We start from the raw sequence: 22,915 nt of genomic DNA on the forward strand, positions 1-22,915 counted from the left end.
TTTAAACGTTTTATAAGCACGGGCATAGTATGTCAAAGAGTGGCTCTGAGTCTGTGTATTTAACTTTACGGAACCGATTTAGGATTCTTCCCGAATCTCCACGATGGTTGCTCCAGAAAGGACGGATCGAAGAGGCCGAGGCTATAATAAAGAAAGCAGCCAAAGTGAACAAGGTTGAACTACCAGACAGAATCTTTGACAGAGACAACTTGGAAAATTCCGAGCCGAAAAGCAAAGTTTGGGATCTTTTCACAAACAGGACCTTGTTTTGTAGAACTGTCATTATCTACATTAACTGGTAAGATGCAGTCCTAATAAATAAGTTATGGCCTAGATATGACCAGTGTGATATGTAATATATTACACAAAAATCATGTCCAACTGCCAATGCAGTATTACTTTTTATTTCTCTGTTTTAATATTCTTTTCGTAGTAGTCTATACCCATTATAATTTATAATCAGGGCTTCTAGAATTTTAATAAAAATTCACTAGCCATGGGATCAGTGATTTGAAACATTTACTTGCCACATTTAAAAATTCATTAGCCCTACTTTACGTAAATACAATTTTACTAACAGGAATAATCGGATATGTCGTCTAAAGAAGGAGATGGAGTTTAAAAAGTCCCTAGATTGGGGAGGGGGGGGGGGGGGGGGGGGGGGGGTAAGGATATTCGTATTTACAAAATACAGTTAAATACAGCATTTGGCAACTTCTTTGTTTTTCATTAGCCGTCGGGCATGCGATAGTAGTTATTTAATATCACTGACCATGGGGGTGGGGCTACCATAATCTAGAAGCCCTGTATAATACATCAATTAAATTCCTAATGATACGTCGGTCTCTCAAGTTACACGTAGCACTAATGGCGAATTATTCTACACTAAAGGCTTTGACCTTATTATACAGTGATGGGCGGGGCGTAGCCCAGTGGTAGAGCGCTCACCTGAAGCGCGGTCAGTCTGGGATCGATCCCCGCTAGTGCACCACGACTGCTGGCATATCAAAGACCGTGATATTATGTGGTATCCTCTGTATGGGATGGTGCTTATATAAGATCCTTCTACTAATGGAAAAATGTAGCGGGTTTCCTCTCTAACACTACGTCAAAACTTCAACTTTTATTAGGCAGTGTAAAATATATTTGACTTAGACAGCGTTGTAAACGTTAACTCACACATTACTTGCAATATCCTGTTTAAATTACCAATTTTGGTAATTCTAATATGTTTTTTGTCGTCATGGTGAAATGTTAAAGCATATTAAAGTGACAGCCCTAGTTTTTAAACACTACGACGTATTTCTCACTATTAAAGCCGTTTTTGATAATTTAAATTAGATGTACTTACATTTTATTATTTAGAATATTAATTTTCTACATCTGAAGTGGTTCTTGTCATCCAGATTTTTGCAATACCCCAAAATTTATTTTTTTATAATTCTAAAAACGTACGTTCGTCTGAGAAGTAATGGTTATCGAGCCAAGCTCTAGTTATTTTTCGAAGTATTTCTCTGTTTAAACATCACAGAGTTTAGCTTCTCTCTGTTTTAACCTTATCCAAATGTGAGTTACAAGTTTGTAGATTGACTAAACTTAGTGTCCATATAATTTTCACAGGTTGATTAACTTAGAGTCTGCGCTATTAACAAATGTGTACCTCGGAAAATACTAATAGTCAATTACCTTTGTGAAGATCGATGACCACGACGACGTATATATACTACTCAAAAGAATTTAAGGGTCAGACGATATTTTCGACATTATTTTCTGAATGTCAATTATATTAGCTAGACCATAATGTCACGCATGGTATTGTTCCATTTTGACGAAAGTGGGTCTAAGCAACCCATAAATTAATTAAAATCCACTGTCATTGACACTGTCGACTAGTTCTAATGGCGAAAACATGCTTACATTTGCACGTAAATTAGGGCGAAAGCGAAAGGTCTGCTAAGTGCCCATAACTTGCTTTTTCACAAAGCGCTTCATTTGCACGCTTTGCATATGTATTCCATGTTCCCAATGTTGAATTTCCGTATAATTGGAGCTTGCGTTCGTGTACGGTGCACACTCCAAATTCGACAATGGTACGACGTCAACTGACTATCGAAGATCGAGGAAGGGCTGTTGCTTGGCTTCAGGATGGCAATACGCAAAGAAATGTTGCTCTGAGACTTGGTGTCAGTCAGAGTGTCGTTGGCCGACTGTGGCAACGGTACCAAGCAACGAATTCTGTTCGAAATCGTCCACGTTCGGGAAGACCCCGAAGCACTACAAATAGAGAGGACCGCTACATCACCAATATGGCTCTACGTCAACGCACAACCACTGCACGCCGATTACGTGACAATCTGCGGACTGCGACTGGAACTCGAGTGTCTGATCAAACCATACGCAATCGTCTGAGAGCCAATAATCTACGCTGCCGTCGCCAGGCTGTTCGACCACCACTCCTACCACGTCACAGAACGACCAGACGTCACTGGTGCACGCTTCATCTGCGGTGGCAACGTGTTCAGTGGGTCGAGTGATGTTCACTGATGAGTCCAGGTTTAGTCTCCAGTTCAATGACGGTCGGGTTCGTGTCTACAGACGTCCTGGGGAGCGCTTCGCTGACGTTAACGTTAGACAACGTCACCGGTTCGGTGGTGGCAGCGTCATGGTGTGGGGCGGCATCTTTATCCACCACAGGACCCCCCTCTATGTGGTGGATGGCAATCTGAATGGAATCCGCTATCTGAATGAGATTATCCGGCCGTTGGTTCTCCCAGGCCTTCAGCAGATTGGCGGCGGGGCAGTTCTGCAGGATGACAATGCCAGACCCCACCGCGCCAGGGTGGTAACGGACTTTCTCAGACAACAAGGTATCGCCAGGATGGATTGGCCAGCATATTCGCCTGACTTGGCCCCAATAGAGCACGCCTGGGACGAATTAGGCAGGAGAGTTCGGGATAACCATGCCCCTCCGGCCATCCTTCGTGATCTGGGTCAACTTCTTATGGCAGAGTGGCAGGCCATTCCCCAAGAGTTCTTCAGACGTCTGATCAACAGCATGAGGCAACGATGTGTCGAGTGTATTCGCGCCAGGGGTGGATTCACACACTATTAAACGAATGTTCTAATGTGTAAAATCCATATTTGACAACCTTCAACTTTGACAGCATGTCATGTGACTTTCTTGTATACAGTGACATTTATTTGTGGTTTTTTGTAAATATGGAACAATAAATTAAATTTTTGGTGTAGTTTACATTATCAATCTAATACACTCTGAAACTTATTTGGTTATAAATTTTTGACCCTTAAATTCTTTTGAGTAGTAATATAACAAACTAGTTGAGGGGGGAGAAAAAAAAAAGAAAAAAAAAGAAAGAAGAGATAACTATGTTGTTTTGTTTTTAGGATGGTCACGAGCATGATGTACTATGGCTTGACCCTGAACGTCAGCAACCTCAGTGGCGACATCTACCTCAACTTCCAAGTGGCCAATGCGGTGGAATTCCTCGGTTACATCATTATAATTATCATACTGAGTCGAGTCGGCCGTAAGAAGGTCCACTGCACCTGTATGGTTATAGGTGGCCTCGCCTGTGTCTTCACTATATTTCCCGTTTTGTACGCAGGGTCAGGTTTGTATCTGGAGACCATTTGTAACTCTTCCAGCCATAGGCGTACGGGCTCCCATTGTTGTAGGTGGTGGGGGAGGAGAGGGTGGGGGTCGGGGGCAAGCTGATTTTCCCCCGAATTAATCGAAAATGCCCGACTCTGGATAACAATATTTATTCATATTAGCAATACGCTAAACGGGTATATAGTGTTGGAAAAGGAATCACTGCGCATTTTGACATGGATTACAACTAATATTGTGGGTAGAATGATGAAAATACATGGTGAAAAGGTTTCAGGCAAGCTCATTTTGTCCGATTATCTGCCCAGCTCCGGTAAGATGCCCCCCACCCACCTGTCTCGTACGCTTATGCATCCAACAAGCATGATTTATAATCACATGTCAGGCATCGTACCCAGTATAGTTCTCGGTGATATTGGACAGAAGAAAAACACTTAACTATAAGGCAACCTTTCACTCGTTTTGCCTTACACCAGTATTGACCCTAGTTCATATCTGGCACCTATATTCCAGTCAGCGCAGCCCTTTTAAATTCTTTTCTCCAAAAGCTTGGATCAGGGCCCAATTTCACAAAACATTGTAAGCCTAGTTTTGCACGTAAACGTAAATCTACGACTAAACCGCAATCCTTATTACTACTGTAGTACAACAAACATAGTAAGAAGAACACATATTTCACTTTCTTTTGTCCTTAAAATGCTCCATCTTTCTGTAATGATGTACGTTTCTACATGAACTAGATGCCAAACACTTGTAAATGTATGCCTGGTATAACTGCTAGTGGCAGACGTAAATTTACGTGTTTTGTGAAATTGGCCGCAGGCCTATTACGCCAATTTCCAGAGCAAAGTGTTCCCGTTACCACGCCCTTTCGATGTTTGATTTTATTCATGGTTGCGAATATGGACTTTCATCCTAGTTCGTTTTAAAACTAATGGTGAGTGTTAAAACCGATGACCCTAGTTACAGGCACGGTGGAGCGGAGGGAGTTTGGGGGGGGGGGGGGAGGCTGGGTAATTCATCCCCTCTCCCAATAATTCTAAATTAAAAAATGCTATTGGTAGTAAATCTAAGGCAGAGATGAATTTGACTTGTAGAGTGCAGGAATTTGGATTTCAGGACATCTAATTTTCAAAACTGTTACGGGGGAGCATATCCCCGAACTCCGTAAAGAATTTGTTTGGCACTCTCGATATCAGTCAGCCCCGCCAGTGTCTGCTTGCTTCCGTCTTACCGTTAAGTTACACATTACTAACAACCGTAGCAGATATTTTTTTTGGTGGGGGGGGCAAGGAAAAATCACCAGTATTGAGGATTTGAGGGGGCGTGGCTTATTAATATGCACGATATATCATTAATATGCAAATGTATGCACAACGACAGGTCACACATGAAGTAGAACGGTAGGCGGACTTTATGTACCAGATTTACTTCTTGCTTACATTATCAGTCTTAGCAAATACAATGCGTTGTTGATCGCCCTTGTATTTGTAGTACCTGAAATGTATTTTATTTTTTTTTTTGTGACGGATAAAAGGTACATACCTCAGGAATTATAATATATTCTGTTGATGCATACAAGTTATTTACTTTAATTCTGCGGATGGTGGTTTTTGAAATGGAAAACCCCTACGTTTGTGGAACACCCTCAGTTAGTTCATACCTTGTTTCAAATCTAAACTACTACTATTTTTACAAGTTTATTATATAATACATGTACGTGCGTGCGTTCACGCGCGCGCGTGTGTGTGTGTGTGTGTGTGCGTGTGTGAGTTTGTGTGTGTGCTATTTCATTCACTTACCCAATACATGATTTACTTACAGATAAAGGCACTATTGTCTTGGTTCTGGCAATGATTGGAAAGATGTGCGTGTCTGCGGCATTCACCATCATTTACATATTCTCTGCGGAACTGTTCCCGACCATCGTTAGGAACTCTGCGATTGGATGGGGCTCTGTGTTTGCTCGAGTGGGTGGGATAATCTCACCGTACATCGCTGACTTGGTATGATAGTGATAAGTTTACATTTAATAATGTATTTTCTTTAGGCATTAGGCTTTGCTGGTGCATTAAGCGTCACTGGTGTTGTGGATAAGCCATTAGACTTTAGGCTGGTAAGTACTGGGTTCGCATCCCCATACCGGCTTAATTTTGAGATGTAATGTCACCACACCGATGTATCGCTCACCAACCATAAACTGACCTACCTCTCTGATCAGACATGTAGTTGGAGTGTGTGCCCAGGACAGCGTGCCTGAATCGTAATTGGGTAAGAACCACGAAAAGGAAGTTGAAATAATAAAAAAGCATGAACAAACAAGACGGTATATAATGAAATAAAGTCAGACAGTCAACATTACAAACAAAGCAACAACTCAATAGGTCAGTCCACTTTATAACATCTCGTAAACTTAGAGATGTAACATGTTGGGGGGAAATATTTCGGGCTGGTGGCGCGTTTATCAATAAACAAAGAAGTGTTTTATTTAACGACGCACACAACACATTTTATTTACGGTTATATGGCGTCTGACATATGGTTAAGGACCACACATATATTGAGAGAGGAAACCCGCTGTCGCCACTTCATGGGCTACTCTTTTCGATTAGCACAAGGGATCCTCTATATGCACCATCCCACAGACAGGGTAGTACATACCACGGCTGGAACGAGAAATAGCCCAATGGGCCCACCGACGGGGATCGATCCCAAACCGACCGCGCATCGAGCGAGCGCTTTACCACTGGTCAACGTCCCGCCCCTCGTTTATTGATAAATACTATTTGATATTCACACCAGAAAACCAGCCTCGTTAGCCAGATGGGTATGTCATAGACTTTAAGGCTTATAGGTGCCGAATTGTTCCACCAATAACATCTAACCATTAATGTTTGTCCTGGACGGACAGCCCAGATAACCGAAGCGTGGGACCACAACAACGTGCTACACTCCGTTTCCGTCAATTCATTCAACTTATCGTTCGTGCTTATATCCAATTAAGGTTCAAACACGCTGTCCTGAACACACACCCCCCCCCCCCCCCCGGCTATCTGGACTGGAGAGAGAGAGAGAGAGAGAGAGAGAGAGAGAGAGAGAAGAGAGGATGGAGAGAAGAGGGTGTAGTGGTCTTACACCAGGCTGTCCAGCACACCCTTATTAAAAAGTAAGACAAAAGAAGGAATGAAAATATAGAACAAGTAGGAAAAAAGTAGGAAAACAGAAGGAAAAAAGAAGGAAAAAAGTAGAACAAGTAGGAAAACAGAAGGAAAAAAGTAGGAAAACAGAAGGAAAAAGTTGGACAAAAGTAGGATTGAAACAGTACGTAGCGACATTATTCATGCTCATACTGGGAAAACCTATGTTAAATCCAAAAAGTGGTATTATTGAAAAAACACTAAAACAAATTATGTGGTTCTCAGTTTGTACCTGTATTTTCTGTTCTTTCCAAAATAATATGAATCTTATGTAACAGTCACATTATACAGTTATTTCAAATTATTGTATACTGTATTAATCAATATACATATTTACATGCATAATATTGTTAATGCACAGTAAAACAAATTAACATGATTAATTTAAGTTTTCAATAATGTATTATGGATTTTGAAGTGATACATATTATACATTGTACGTTATAATCATGTTAATCATTGGAAAAAATTAATTGTTAGCTTTCAGGGTGTAATTTTAATTGGTTGAGATTATATGGTGCCACAAATTGGGAGATATATCTTACTGCCAAAAAACAAAAATACTATAACCGCTGACTTTTATACTAACACAAGGAATATGTACATTTTAACATCAATTCACAGCATTTTCAAACAAAAGAGTAGGAAAAACTAGGTATTTTGAGGAAAAAGTAGGAAAAATAGAACAAAGACCAAAAAAAAGTAGGAAAAGTAGGATCGCTGGACAGCATGTTACACCTATCCATGAAGTCATTAAAACTCGCTCTGGGTGGGAGCCATGTACCTACTAACCTTATGTCCGATGGCTTAACCACGACACCACCGAGGCCGGTTGTTTCCGTCAATAGGGAACTTGTGCAATGGCAGGTAACTCTACAATGAATAGTGCCAAAACTCATACTAAACATACTAGGATTTAAAAAACACACGCACAAGTTTCTTGACAAAAATGTTACCCTCCAAAAAAAATCAATAAACAAACCTTTTGTTTTTACAAATGACCATCAAACTGTATAAATAAAATATCATTTTTGATACAAGGATGAAGCCAAATCCTGAAACAGCTACGGTAAAGTTTTTAGCATTATTCATGACAGAATCGCAAGCCAATATCTTGATTCTCTTTTAAAGGGACTGTCCTGAGTTTGCAGCCATTGTAAGGTGTTTGCAATAACAGAGCCTCAGTGGCGACTACTAAATACATTTTCTTGTTTACAATACCAGTTTCTGTATATCGAATGCGTTTGCAGTCGTATACTAATGTTTGTAGCACTCAGGTTTTACTTTAATTCGTGATATATATTATTGGGAGGTAAAATCCGGGTTGGGCTACTACAAGCATTAGGACAACAACAAACACCTTGTAAATACAGACACTGATATTTTAAATGAGAAAATGTATTTAATTTGTATGTTACGTCTTCAAAAAAGGCTCTACTGGTCGGAAACATTTTACAATGGTTGTCATTTCGGGATTGTCCCTTTAACGTAAAGGGACCGTAGAGACCCGTAACTGGATAACTGCGATCTGTCTAGAGATCTATAGGTGCTTGTCCACTTGTGAATCGCGAATGTTTTTACCAGGTATAAAATAAATGGAACAGGGTAAACCAGAGGCGGATTTAAGGGGGGGGGGGGGCGCAGTGGCCCGCCCCCATACATTTTGCGATAGTTATAATTTTATTATATATTAATTAAAAAAAATTTACGATGCCCCTCCAGACCTTCCCAAAAGTTCCCTTGGCATTCCACCTCATGTCACTGCCCCCCCCCCCCAATGGATTTTCTGGTCACCCCCCCCCCCCCCCCCTCTGCTCCGTCGTGTCTGCGCATGTCAAGAACCGCAGCGGTCAACACACGTTGTACAGTATGTCCACACATGTCCTAATTTAGTATGTCTATAAAACCTGCGAGTCTATGCGAGTGGAATCGCGGCCTAAGGCGAGACTGGAAGAAAAGTGTGTGATTTTGTTTTTTCTTTTGTTCAGGGTAAGCTTACAGAAGGCAAGTTCGCCACCGCTCTTCCCTTGTTGGTGTTTGGGTCAGCCGCCGTGATTGCCGGAGTGTTGTCACTATGGTTACCAGAGACACTTAACAGATCCATTCCGGATTCCATAGAGGATGCGAAGAATTTTGGACAGTAAGTTTAAAAATATAGCCTATTAAAGAGAAACTATTTCAACCATTACATTACTATTTTTTTCTTATATTAGAATACCTTCAAAACTGTACACATGTATGTATCCAGCTGGTCTCTGGCTCGTGATTACACTGGTCCTATATTGCATTGAAATTTGTATGGCGTTAAACATAACTCGACGTTGTACGGCGTGCAAAAGCGAACCATTATGTATTGTCTCAAATTTAACTTTTTGAGTTTTTATATTAGTTATCACTATATTCGTGTACTTTACCTTTGTTTTGATGGGGCAGGATGTAACTCAGTGGTACAGCGCTCGCTTGAGGCGCAATCGATATAGGATCGATCCCCGTCAGTGGGCCCATTGCATGGGCCTAGCTTGGGATTTTCAGGTGGTACGCAGACTTTTTCGGCGATGGAATAAAACGCTATTGGCTGTGCGTTTAAATCATATATTTTAATTTTAAAAACATATTTGTAATCTCAGGTGGTACGCGGGTGCGTACCTGCGTATATGGAAGCTAGGCCCCTGCATTCGGCTGTTTCGTTCCAGCCAGTGCTCCACAACTGGTGTAACAAAGGCCGTGGTATGTATTATTCTGTCTGTGGGATGGTGCATATAAAAGACCCCTTGCTGAAAATCGAAAAGTAGCCCATGAAGTGGCGACAACAGGTTTCCTCTCAATATCTGTGTGGTCCTTAACCATATGTCTGACGCCATATAACCGTAAATAAAATGTGTTGAGTGCGTCGTTAAATAAAACATTTCCTCCCTTTGTTTTTATACTCAGTAGCCAATCGCGATGTACGTTTTGTGCTGGCGTGTTATTAAACATTCTATCATTTATTTTAGACGTTTATTGGTGGATGCTTAAACAAGGTTTCGAAGTATCGCGAAACGAGCGTTCATTTTCCAGACAATTCTGTCAATATTTCACTTTCAGAAATGCCGAAGCCAAGAAATCAAGCGTGGACCTTCCCGAAAAGCACAACAAACAACTCGATGGAGTAGTGAATGAAAACTTTGTTACAGATACCAAACTGTAACCGGAACTGTACTGAACAACGTATCACCGGAAATACGGAACCGGATGTTTATCTTATTTAATAGATTATAATATATGTATATTTAGTCTTTATAATCTGCATCATTAGGTATGATATTTTAGAGTCTAGAATGAAGACGTAGCGATCTTAAATATTCAATTCAAATAGTTAGAAGCTATTATAGTGTACCTTTGTACCGCAAAGGAATGTATATTGTTTCTATCCTCTTTTTTTTGTACAAAAGACTTTAGCAAATACCCATTATAATTACCTCAAATATGTCCAATTAGTTATCAACTTTAGCCATGCTTCTTTAATATATTACATGTGTATCAAGGAAATAAATTACTTGGTAATGAGATGATGTGTCGTATTATTTATATTTTGTAACAAAACGTTTGTTTAAAGTTTGTTTTGTTCAACGACACCACTAGAGCATATTGATTTATTAATCATTGGCCATTGGATGTCAAACATTTGGTAATTTTGACAAATAGTTTTAGAGAGGAAACCCGCTACATGTTTTCCATTAGTGGCAAGGGATCTTTTATATGAACCATCCACACACAGGATAGCACATACCACGCTTTTGATATACCACTTGTGGTGCACTGGCTTGAACGAGAAATAGCCCAATTGGCCTACCGATGGCTACAGATTTTCAAAGTTATCTTAATTCTACCGTCGTAATCTATGACTTCATTAAAACGTATGCTATAGCCTACAATGGCTTACCGATAGGATAACACATACCACTGTCTTTGATATACTAGTCGTGATGCACGGACTGGAACGAGACATAGCCAAATGGGCCCATCGATGGGGATCAATCCTAGACCGACCACGCATAAGGAAAGCGCTGTAACAAGTGGCTACGTCCCGCCCCAAACTCGTAATATAACCCTGGATTTAATTACTGATATCACCTTAAGCTATGTTGTACGGCGTCCAAAAGCGAACCATTATGTATTGTCTCAAATTTAACTTTTTGAGTTTTTATATTAGTTATAAATATATTCGTGTTTTTTACCTTTGTTTTGATGGAGTGGGATGTAACTCAGTGGTACAGCGCTCGCTTGAGGTGCAATCGATATAGGATCGATCCGCGTCAGTGGGCCCATTGCATGGGCCTAGCTTGAGATTTTCAGGTGGTACGCAGATTTTTTCGGCGATGGAATAAAACGCTATTGGCTGTGCGTTTAAATCATATATTTTAATTTTTAAAAAATATTTGTAATCTCAGGTGGTACGCAGGTGCGTACCTGCGTATATGGAAGCTAGGCCCCTGCATTCGGCTGTTTCGTTCCAGCCAGTGCTCCACAACTGGTGTAACAAAGGCCGTGGTATGTATTATTCTGTCTGTGGGATGGTGCATATAAAAGACCCCTTGCTGAACATCGAAAAGTAGCCCATGAAGTGGCGACAACAGGTTTCCTCTCAATATCTGTGTAGTCCTTAACCATATGTCTGACGCCATATAACCGTAAATAAAATGTGTTGAGTGCGTCGTTAAATATAACATTTCCTCCCTTTGTTTTTATACTCAGTAGCCAATCGCGATGTACGTTTTGTGCTGGCGTGTTATTAAACATTCTATCATTTATTTTAGACGTCTATTGGTGGCTGCTTAAACAAGGTTTCGAAGTATCGCGAAACGAGCGTTCATTTTCCAGACAATTCTGTCAATATTTCACTTTCAGAAATTCCGAAGCCAAGAAATCAAGCGTGGACCTTCCCGAAAAGCACAACAAACAAATCGATGGAGTAGTGAATGAAAACTTTGTTACAGATACCAAACTGTAACCGGAACTGTACTGAACAACGTATCACCGGAAATACGGAACCGGATGTTTATCTTATTTAATAGATTATAATATATATGTATATTTAGTCTTTATAATCTGCATCATTAGGTATGATATTTTAGAGTCTAGAATGAAGACGTAGCGATCTTAAATATTCAATTCAAATAGTTAGAAGCTATTATAGTGTAACTTTGTACCGCAAAGGAATGTATATTGTTTCTATCCTTTTTTTTTTGTACAAAAGACTTTAGCAAATACCCATTATAATTACCTCAAATATGTCCAATTAGTTATCAACTTTAGCCATGCTTCTTTAATATATTACATGTGTATCAAGGAAATAAATTACTTGGTAATGAGATGATGTGTCGTATTATTTATATTTTGTAACAAAACGTTTGTTTAAAGTTTGTTTTGTTCAACGACACCACTAGAGCATATTGATTTATTAATCATTGGCCATTGGATGTCAAACATTTGGTAATTTTGACAAATAGTTTTAGAGAGGAAACCCGCTACATGTTTTCCATTAGTGGCAAGGGATCTTTTATATGAACCATCCACACACAGGATAGCACATACCACGCTTTTGATATACCACTTGTGGTGCACTGGCTTGAACGAGAAATAGCCCAATTGGCCTACCGATGGCTACAGATTTTCAAAGTTATCTTAATTCTACCGTCGTAATCTATGACTTCATTAAAACGTATGCTATAGCCTACAATGGCTTACCGATAGGATAACACATACCACTGTCTTTGATATACTAGTCGTGATGCACGGACTGGAACGAGACATAGCCAAATGGGCCCATCGATGGGGATCAATCCTAGACCGACCACGCATAAGGAAAGCGCTGTAACAAGTGGCTACGTCCCGCCCCAAACTCGTAATATAACCCTGGATTTAATTACTGATATCACCTTTAAGCTATGTTGTACGGCGTCCAAAAGCGAACCATTATGTATTGTCTCAAATTTAACTTTTTGAGTTTTTATATTAGTTATAAATATATTCGTGTTTTTTACCTTTGTTTTGATGGGGTGGGATGTAACTCAGTGGTACAGCGCTCGCTTGAGGTGCAATCGATATAGGATCGATCCGCGTCAGTGGGCCCATTGCATGGGCCTAGCTTGGGATTTTCAGGTGGTACGCAGATTTTTTCGGCGATGGAATAAAACGCTATTGGCTGTGCGTTTAAATCATATATTTTAATTTTTAAAAAATATTTGTAATCTCAGGTGGTACGCAGGTGCGTACCTGCGTATATGGAAGCTAGGCCCCTGCATTCGGCTGTTTCGTTCCAGCCAGTGCTCCACAACTGGTGTAACAAAGGCCGTGGTATGTATTATTCTGTCTGTGGGATGGTGCATATAAAAGACCCCTTGCTGAACATCGAAAAGTAGCCCATGAAGTGGCGACAACAGGTTTCCTCTCAATATCTGTGTAGTCCTTAACCATATGTCTGACGCCATATAACCGTAAATAAAATGTGTTGAGTGCGTCGTTAAATATAACATTTCCTCCCTTTGTTTTTATACTCAGTAGCCAATCGCGATGTACGTTTTGTGCTGGCGTGTTATTAAACATTCTATCATTTATTTTAGACGTCTATTGGTGGCTGCTTAAACAAGGTTTCGAAGTATCGCGAAACGAGCGTTCATTTTCCAGACAATTCTGGCAATATTTCACTTTCAGAAATTCCGAAGCTAAGAAATCAAGCGTGGACCTTCCCGAAAAGCACAACAAACAAATCGATGGAGTAGTGAATGAAAACTTTGTTACAGATACCAAACTGTAACCGGAACTGTACTGAACAACGTATCACCGGAAATACGGAACCGGATGTTTATCTTATTTAATAGATTATAATATATGTATATTTAGTCTTTATAATCTGCATCATTAGGTATGATATTTTAGAGTCTAGAATGAAGACGTAGCGATCTTAAATATTCAATTCAAATAGTTAGAAGCTATTATAGTGTAATTTTGTACCGCAAAGGAATGTATATTTGTTCTATCTTTCTTTTTTTTTGGTACAAAAGACTTTAGCAAATACCCATTATAATTACCTCAAATATGTCCAATTAGTTATCAACTTTAGCCATGCTTCTTTAATATATTACATGTGTATCAAGGAAATAAATTACTTGGTAATGAGATGATGTGTCGTGCTATTTATATTTTGTAACAAAACGTTTGTTTAAAGTTTGTTTTGTTCAACGACACCACTAGAGCATATTGATTTATTAATCATTGGCCATTGGATGTCAAACATTTGGTAATTTTGACAAATAGTTTTAGAGAGGAAACCCGCTACATGTTTTCCATTAGTAGCAAGGGATCTTTTATATGAACCATCCCACACACAGCATAGCACATACCACGGCTTTTGATATACCACTTGTGGTGCACTGGCTTGAACGAGAAATAGCCCAATTGGCCTACCGATGGCTACAGATTTTCAAAGTTATCTTAATTTTACCGTCGTAATCTATGACTTCACTAAAACGTATGCAAAAGCCTACAATTGCTTTACGATAGGATAACACATACCACTGTCTTTGACATACTAGTCGTGATGCACTGACTGGAACGAGACATAGTCAAATGGGCCCAAACTCGTAATATAACCCTGGATTTAATGACTGATATCACCTTTAAGCTATGTCTCCATGTGTCTGTATGGTCGAACGTGTGCGTATCTGAAAATTCTCTCTATGTATTTAAATTGTGGTGTCTCTATGTGTACGTATGCGCATGCGTGAACGTCTGCGTAAAAACTAACGTACTCACAGAATTGGTACATGTAGCAAATTTTTCTCTACGCTCACGCAGTACAGACACACAAATTCCATAACATTACGTCATCGGTGAATTTCCCGCTAAATTTGTGTGCGCTACTTTTCGTGATTTCAATCTTTTCAACATTAAAACCATTAAAGTGTCAGAAAAAAGCCTTGAACGGCTGTTGGAAATAGTGAGAAACAATATTTGCATATACAATCCTAGAGATCCAGAACTTTTCCCCTACTCATGTTTCGATGGCTACTTACTCAATTTACACGTTTTTATGCCTTTTTAAAAAAAAATTACACATTCTTCTAAGCACACATGGAGACAGTCATTACGCAAACGCGTACGCACACGTTCGCGCATACGCGCACATGGAGACATAGCTTAAATAATCTTAACATAAGCGTGCGAGACCGGGGCCAGATGTGGCGAAGCAAATCCTTAAATTCCCACAAAAACGATAGGGATAATTCGTGGAAAATATGCTAACTTGAGACGTTTTTACTATGTATTTTCATCATTCTACCCGCAAAATTAGTTGTACTCCATGTAAAAATGCGTAGTGATACGTTTGCCAATTTTTTTTTTTAATCCCACACCAGCCTGCCCACCCCTCTTCCTTACAAAAATGGGAGCCCGTGGATGGGGCGTTACGTAAGAACTCTCTATCAAATGATAAAAATTATATATTTACTGTCAGAATTGTGGCGTTCGTTCATTTGTTTTTTTTCAATACAATTACAGTGTTAGAAGGTTTTGGCGTGGATTAAGTACTACTTTGCTTTATGTTTTAGCCAGCCCATATTATGGTTTATTCCTAAGGCACTCTGAATTGGTTGTTTTGATGGACAAACACCTTTACTTGAATTGAAGTTTTTAAAGAGTGTTAATTGCGTCTTGCAGCGAAATATTCTGAATGTCGAATGTTGTTCTGTCGCGTAACTGGAAGGAAGGAAATGTTTTATTTAACGACGCACTCAACACATTTTATTTACTGTTATATGGCGTCAGATCGCGTAACTGATGACTGATGATAATTTTAAATAAATAAATACAAAAAACTAAATGTTTCTTTGTTATTCGGGATATGCTGCAAACAATGTCTTTAATCAGACCATTTTTAAAATGAATGAAATTTTCAGTCATTTTGCAAAGTGACTGAAAAATAATGTCATTTGACAGATTGACTGAAAATAGTTTGATAAAATAAGCGAAGTAATTTGTATTTTTAAATGTTTTATTGACATCGAATGCCAATAATTATGATACATGTAAGTACATTCACTATTACAATTTTTGAGTTCACTTTAATAACAGGGCGGTATTAAATCAAATACGTTTGATTTGGAACGTTCTTTTCCCATTTCTCGTTCCAGCCAATGCACCGCAACTGGTATATCCAAGGCCGTGGTATGTGCTATTCTGCCTATGGGATGGTGCGCATATATAAGATCCCTTGCTACAAAAGAAAAAATATAGCGGGTTAATTCAAAATGACCAGTGACATGAGGAGTAATACCAAGGGGACTTTGGGGGAGTTTTGGAAGCATAAACAACGATTTAATAGTTGCTTAGCACTTTTTTCAACGAGAAAAAAACCCATACACTTCATACCCTACACAAAATCGAGCTCTACCCACTAAGCATATTATTGTCATTATGTTACCATAACAAATGACGTCACACAATTGTTACCTGCCTCGAAGAGAACTTTGCTTCACCACAGCATACACAACGATATAAGAATAGTGAAGTACTGGTAGGGATGGGAATAAAACAATCGACATCGTATTCTACAGGACTTCGCATTATACCTACAGTACGCGAACCAACCATAATTGCGTCTAGACGGCGACTCCGACCAAGCTAGACGGCGTCTAGACTAGTTGGGAGAAAAATTGAAAAATATGTTAGACGGTTGATCGGCGGTCACTGCGAACGTGCACGAGCTACTTGATTTGAGCCTCTGACCTTTTTCTTGTTGTCAGTTGCCGCTATGTTGTGGTTACACTACCTTATTAATTAAAAAAACAAAATTATATATTTATTTCACGTGGGTTTTTTTTTTAGGCATTCGCACTACACTGAAAATAATAACTAAATAATACTGACCATTAACCCTTATAAATCGTTTAAAGGGAAACGATTACAATAAGCAAACAATAAAAAGGAGTGTATGGAGAAGGGAGAGTTCTTCGGTTTACTAACAAAAGTGAAATCGAGGGGAAAAGGGCGAAAAGAAAGAATAAGCTTGGGTTTGCGTATGTGATATTTGGCACAGCAGGAAAGTTCTTTTCATTTGTGAGGGGAAGTCGAATCTGTTTTTACGTTTACTGTATTTAAAAAAGTAAAATAAATAATAATTAAAACAGAAAGTGAAAACAATAAAATAAAAATGTTTTTAAAAGGATGGTGGTGGGGGGTGGGGATACTGCGAGTTAGATGGGAAATTAAAAAATATATAAATATTTAAAAATAATACTGTTTGCTTTTGCCTACGTGACAATTGTCATGGGCAGCTATGGATGCTGTCTTATTTGTCTGAGGGGAGCACGTCCGTAGGAACAATATCTGGGGGAGGGTGATTTCAGCGTCCATAGTGTGGAGACGGGACACAAAGTAATTTTCGTCCTCGAGTACAAGCGGGGCGGGCTGTAACACACACACACACACACACACACACACACACACACAATGGTCCACCTCATTTCCCACAGGCCTGTGATGTCGAATCTGTTCGCCGGTGTTATAATTTTTTATTTATTTTTTTTGGCCAATAAAATATGGCATTACATATATGCTATTTGATCCACGCTAAGTCTATTAGTATGTTTCATGATACTTTTCCCATGTGCTGCCACAAGTTTTGGGGCAAGTAGTATATTGTAGTATTTACTTATTTTGTGTGTCTTCGTTAAATTTGTCAAGCAGAGTCAAGTCTGCTTTGAACTTGCCCCATGTCCATGTTGGTGTCCCCTACAGTGATTTTAAATTTCATATTTAAAGAAGAACCAAAAGGCACATGGGTACAGGTTTTATCTGTAGCTGTTGTTGTTGCAGATATATTCTCTCTAGCACCCATTTACCTTTTCATCCACCAACTACACCAATATTGCTTGTAAACGTGTACCGTCGATTTGACCAACGATCACAACGATCGCGGGTTACATGTCGTTTACGAACTTTGTTAAATAAATGTGTGTTGGCGTGATTTCCAAAAGGAACATGGGTACAGGTTTTATCTGGAACTGTTGTTGTTGCAGATGTATTCTCTCTAACACCCATTTACCTTTTCCTCCATTAATTGTACCAATATTACCTGTAAACGTGTACCGCCGATTTGACCAATGATCACAACGAACGCGGGTTACATGTCGTTTACGAGCTTTGTTAAATAAATGTGTGTAGGAGTGATTTCCAAAAAGAACTTCGGTACAGGGGCTCTTGTATTACAGTTATATGTATATTTTCTTTTTCTAGGACTGTCGTTGTTGATATCTCTCTCTCTACTGTTATTTGTTTTTTGTGTATGTAAACATTTTTTTTCAATGTTAATCCATACAATTTGATTTGGGGAAAATATTCTGGGTTTTTTTTTATTACTATTATTTTTTTTTTTTTTTTTTTTTTTTTTTTATGTCAAATATATTTATATGCTAATTTTATCCATTCAATTTGATTTGGGAAAACACCCCATAATGAAATATGCCTTTTTTCCACCAGTAGCCATACATGCACACTAGTATGTGTTTATAACGCCAACTTTACAAACGATCGCCGGTCTGTGATGCTTAGTTACATAAATGTGTTTACGTGATTTGCAAAAGGAACCTAGGTTACAGGTTTTATCTGGTGCTGTTTATTTTGTATGTGTATTCTCCACTAGTTGTACCGATATCATTATACATGTATGTTTACCGCCGATTTGACCAACGATCACGAGTCGTTTCGTCTGCGAGCTGCTTTGTTAATATATAAATGTATATATAATATAGGTTGTATCTAGTGCTGTTATTGTTGCGGACCCGGTATAGTCCCCCTGTTAATTTGATCCATACAATTTTATTTTGGGAAAACTTCTTAAGATTTATTTCATCCACGCTAAATCTTTTACTGGTTTATAATATTTTGATTTATTTTCTTCTTCTTTTCAGGCGTTACAATAAGTACAAAAACTAAATAATAAAAGACTACGAAGAAGAATCTGGTATATTTTGGGTAAAATTCCATGTCAGTCCCATTTTTATCCAACGTTATATTACTATCAATGGAATAAATGTTAATATCCTAAAGGTACCGACATAATAGTCCTCATTCTCCCAATTTCCCAGTTACTCTGTTCAAAAGGCCGGAAATGTGACATTTTAACACCTGAAATTCAAACTTTTCTCAGGGCAGCATGTTCAGACCGTGAAATACATTTATTTTCATCTCCCAGGCCAATGAACCGACACCATGCCCCCCCCCCCACCCACTCCACCCCTTTCAAATACACCTCGCGGTCATTGTTATAGGCTATATTCCTCCCCCACCCCACCCCCCAAAAAATCAAAATATCTCTACTTCAATTTTATTATTTATAAATATGCCCCCCCCCCCCACCCCCCACCCCCATGTTAGTACATACCCATGCCTTAGTAGCTGGAACGAGACATAATCCCACTGGCGGGGATCGACCACGATTCTAGACTTAAATGAATGCATCCGAGCAAGGCACAAGACAACTTCATCCTTCCTGCACCAGCAGTAAGAGGACTGCCACTATTCCAAGATTGGATTGGCAAAATGAAGCTTGTTCGTGACCGCACAGTCCTTGCAATATCAAAGCAACAGATAAAAAAATAAAAATAACAACAAACAAACCAAAAAACAACAACAAACAAACAAATAAAAAAAAACCAAAAACCCGTATTCGAAATCCAGTTGACAAACTTGTTTTTATGTCATAGTCTGCATCTGCACATGTGTGCAGGTGTTCATGCGTATTGCATCGCAACCATGTGTACGTACATGTGTTCTTACCATCTCTCCATACAGACCACCAAGGCAAGTACAAAGCTATACAGCCAAGAGCCATAAAACCATATTGCGTAATGTGTATTCAGTTCAAAGAGCGTGCATGTTCATGTAAAGTACGTAATTCTACAGTATTGTTCTGCTGGCTAACGCTTGGAGAGGAAAGGGAAATGCGATGGACTGAAATATGCAATACATTTAGTCTAATTCAGTCAAACAAGTGTACACTAGATTAAAAGTTGGGCACAAATTTAGAGGGTCACCAAAAATAAAAATGCAGACAGTGGTCTCAAATTTTGTTCGTTAATAAGAACCAAAATTGTTCTGAATGTACAATTTAAATATGACTTCACTTGACTGAAATTTTAAACGGAGTGCTTTCATAATCAGGTTAGGTCAGGTCATAGGGTTTAACGTGCTCATTCAGAGCAAGCTGTTTTAGCGCACGCCTGTCGTGGGCACAGGTGCCGGCCTCAGCTGGCTCCTCCGTCCAGGACAGGAAAGGGTTGGGGTGGGTGGGAGAGGGACTGTCTGCACTGGCAGGTGTAAGAGAGTAGCACGTCCAATCGGTAGCAGGTGGAGGTGGTCTTGGTGCTATGGCATTTGGAATATCCCGTAGAGTTAAGCCAAATTGATTGTAGGAAATTTGACGCATTTTCGAACGGTCCGCCTAAATAGAAATGGGGAGCTATATATATTTTTGAACTTAGTATGCCGAGAGTAGCTCGTTACTGGGACCTAGTTGGTGTTGAGATGTCTCCCAAGGTTGCCGATAGTGGCCCTTAAAAGAGCCTGATCTGTTCAGAAAAGGAAATATTCACTTGGTTTCACACACACACACACACACACACACACACACACACACACACACACACACACACACCGATTGCCACATTCAGTAAAAATTGTAGGCATTAGGACAAATATTGTTAAAATTGCAACTGATTCAAAATTGTAAGTACAAAAATGCTAAATAAATTTAACAATAAAAGTGTACACAATATTTCAACTCAATATCTTGAGGCATCGGTTGAGTGCTCGCTTGCGGTGCTTGGGTCGTAAGATCGAACTACATCGGTGTATCCATTCACCTGATTGGGTTTTTTCTCGTTCCAACTAGTGCACCACATCTGGTCAAAGGCTGTCATATGTGTTTTCCTGTCTGTGGGAAAGAGCACAAAAAAAGATCCCTTGCTGGATTATAAAAAACATGTAGCGGGGTTTCCTCTGATGACAACGTGGTGTTTGACATCCAATAGCATATGATCAATGTATTCTAGTGGTGTCATTAAACAATATACTTTAACTTCTAACAATATAAAGTACAGATAAATGTTCATAAAAGGTAAATTTTTAAAGAACACCACAGTAAAAACTAGTAATATAAACAAATATTATGTACCGGCTTCGATGGCGTCGTGGTTAGGCCATCGGTCTACAGGCTGGTAGGTACTGGGTTCGGATCCCAGTCAAGGCATGGGATTTTTAATCCAGATACCGACTCCAAACCCTGAGTGAGTGCTCCGCAAGGCTCAATGGGTAGGTGTAAACCACTTGCACCGACCAGTGATCCGTAACTGGTTCAACAAAGGCCATCGTGTGTGCTATCCTGTCTGTGGGAAGCGCAAATAAAAGATCCCTTACTGCCTATCGTAAAAAAGAGTAGCCTATGTGGCGCCAGCGGGTTTCCTCTAAAAAAAAAAAAAAAAGTGTCAGAATGACCATATGTTTGACGTCCAATAGCCGATAAGATAAAACAATCAATGTGCTCTAGTGGCGTCGTTAAATAAAACAAACAAACTTTATAAATATTATGTTGTAACACGAAAATAACTGCGATTTGGCTTAGATGATAAAACGTTCTCAATTTCATGTCGGCTTTTTCTTTGACCTACAAGCCCAAATCAAAACTAAAACAATGTCTATTTCTCAAGCAGCTCGTGCGTCTTGTATCAGGAACAGTTCTAACAGATTGTCTGGGTCACCATAATGGATTAAGTACTAGCCAGTGCGCTGTTCGACGATTAGTCTTCGCAATAATTATTATCTTTTGGATATAAATTAATACTAAGTACATTTTTAGGGGTGATTTTAAAAAGTCAATGCAATAATTTGAATAAACAAAATCATGGGCTCCGTTTGTTTTGATGTATGAGTATGGTCTAATCGTGTGTGTGTGTGTGTGTGTGTGTGTGTGTGTGTATGTATGATCAGATGACGTCACACTGTTGCAGCATGCCACCTTCATTGTATGTGACAATCGGTTGAATCGACCGTTGCCAAGTATGCAAATCGGGCCAGTTGTTCAAAAAATTAATCACTGTGTAACCATTAGTTAAGAGATAAGAGAAATTATTAAAACCAAATATTAAATGACTTCAAAGACGATCAAAATGCCAAAGGATAAACTAGGAGCAGTATTGTACTTGGAGTAAGGTGAGGAAAGTTCTTTACTTATATCGTTATTTATATGTTTACATGTTTATAGTAGAAAATTAGAAAGTATTAGAAAACATTTTTGTGTTAAGGTGAAAAACAAAATAAGTAATTTCGATATAAAATTTTGAAAGGAGGTCTAAAAGTTTAAAGTCCAATCTATGTGTCCTGAAAAAGGTTGACGCCTACGGCGAGCTGATGAGGGGTCCGGTGGTCAAGTTCGGGACTTCGTGCTTCCTGTCCATAATAGCTGGTATGACCTGGTGGTAGCCGGCGCCGAAGATAGCCTTGATGATCCTGTGGATGGTCTGGCTATCCATCTCTCGTAGCAGGATCGCTTGTCGGTAGCAGTCTCGGCGCCGGTGGGTCACAACGAGTCCCGAGTGGCCCTCCTTGGTCCGGAGATAGTGTAGTTCGTACTCGGTACCATCCTGCAGTGGTCTCCAGGCCTGGTTGAGGAACTTCCCCATCAGCTTGCCGGGGTCGGTGGTGTCCCCCTGCACGCAATGCCGGAACGCTGGCTTGATCTTCTTGACTTGAAGCTTCCATGCGTCTTCCGGCTGTGGACATGATGGATGTTACCGCGCCTGCCAACAATAAACAAACCAGCACGGACGGGAATGAAGCTACCGCGTCCGCCGTGACAGCTGTCAAAAAAACGAATCAGCAGGCCACGGCGAGCCGACTCTCTACCCGTCCAAAAAACTACTTACCCTCAAGAGCAACAATGCTAAAAAGACTAACTAGCCAGAAAAACAAAACACCAACCAAAAACGAAAAAAACGCCATCAACTTCCTAAAAATAAATCAACCCAAAACGGCTAAACCAACAATAAAACCT

At 39.5% G+C, this 22,915-nt stretch overlaps 1 protein-coding gene across 2 annotated transcripts; it reads left to right on the plus strand.

Annotated features, from left to right (window-relative positions):
* Positions 1–4: 4 nt before the first annotated feature.
* On the plus strand, positions 5–12,181 carry LOC121372332 (organic cation transporter protein-like). Of its 2 annotated transcripts, none has more exons than XM_041498629.1 (5): positions 5–298; positions 3,406–3,632; positions 5,456–5,637; positions 8,817–8,968; positions 11,716–12,181. In XM_041498629.1, exons 1-5 carry the CDS (start codon positions 30–32, stop codon positions 11,816–11,818), a joined length of 933 nt encoding a protein of 310 aa, XP_041354563.1. In that variant the 5' UTR covers positions 5–29; the 3' UTR covers positions 11,819–12,181. The 2 variants fall into 2 exon arrangements, with proteins under 2 accessions (XP_041354563.1, XP_041354562.1); XM_041498628.1 differs by lacking the exon at positions 11,716–12,181 and adding an exon at positions 9,913–10,347.
* Positions 12,182–22,915: the final 10,734 nt, after the last annotated feature.

This window comes from Gigantopelta aegis, chromosome 4 (genome assembly GCF_016097555.1).
Source record: "Gigantopelta aegis isolate Gae_Host chromosome 4, Gae_host_genome, whole genome shotgun sequence".
Classification (NCBI taxonomy): Eukaryota; Metazoa; Mollusca; class Gastropoda; order Neomphalida; family Peltospiridae; genus Gigantopelta; species Gigantopelta aegis.

Bases quoted from the DNA above. Each gene is read 5' to 3' on its own strand.
- LOC121372332 (XM_041498629.1), top strand. From the start codon at position 30: ATGTCAAAGAGTGGCTCTGAGTCTGTGTATTTAACTTTACGGAACCGA. The intron at 3,633-5,455 runs GTTTGTATCTGG...ATTTACTTACAG, and splicing joins CGTTTTGTACGCAGGGTCAG to ATAAAGGCACTATTGTCTTG. The intron at 5,638-8,816 runs GTATGATAGTGA...TCTTTTGTTCAG, and splicing joins CACCGTACATCGCTGACTTG to GGTAAGCTTACAGAAGGCAA.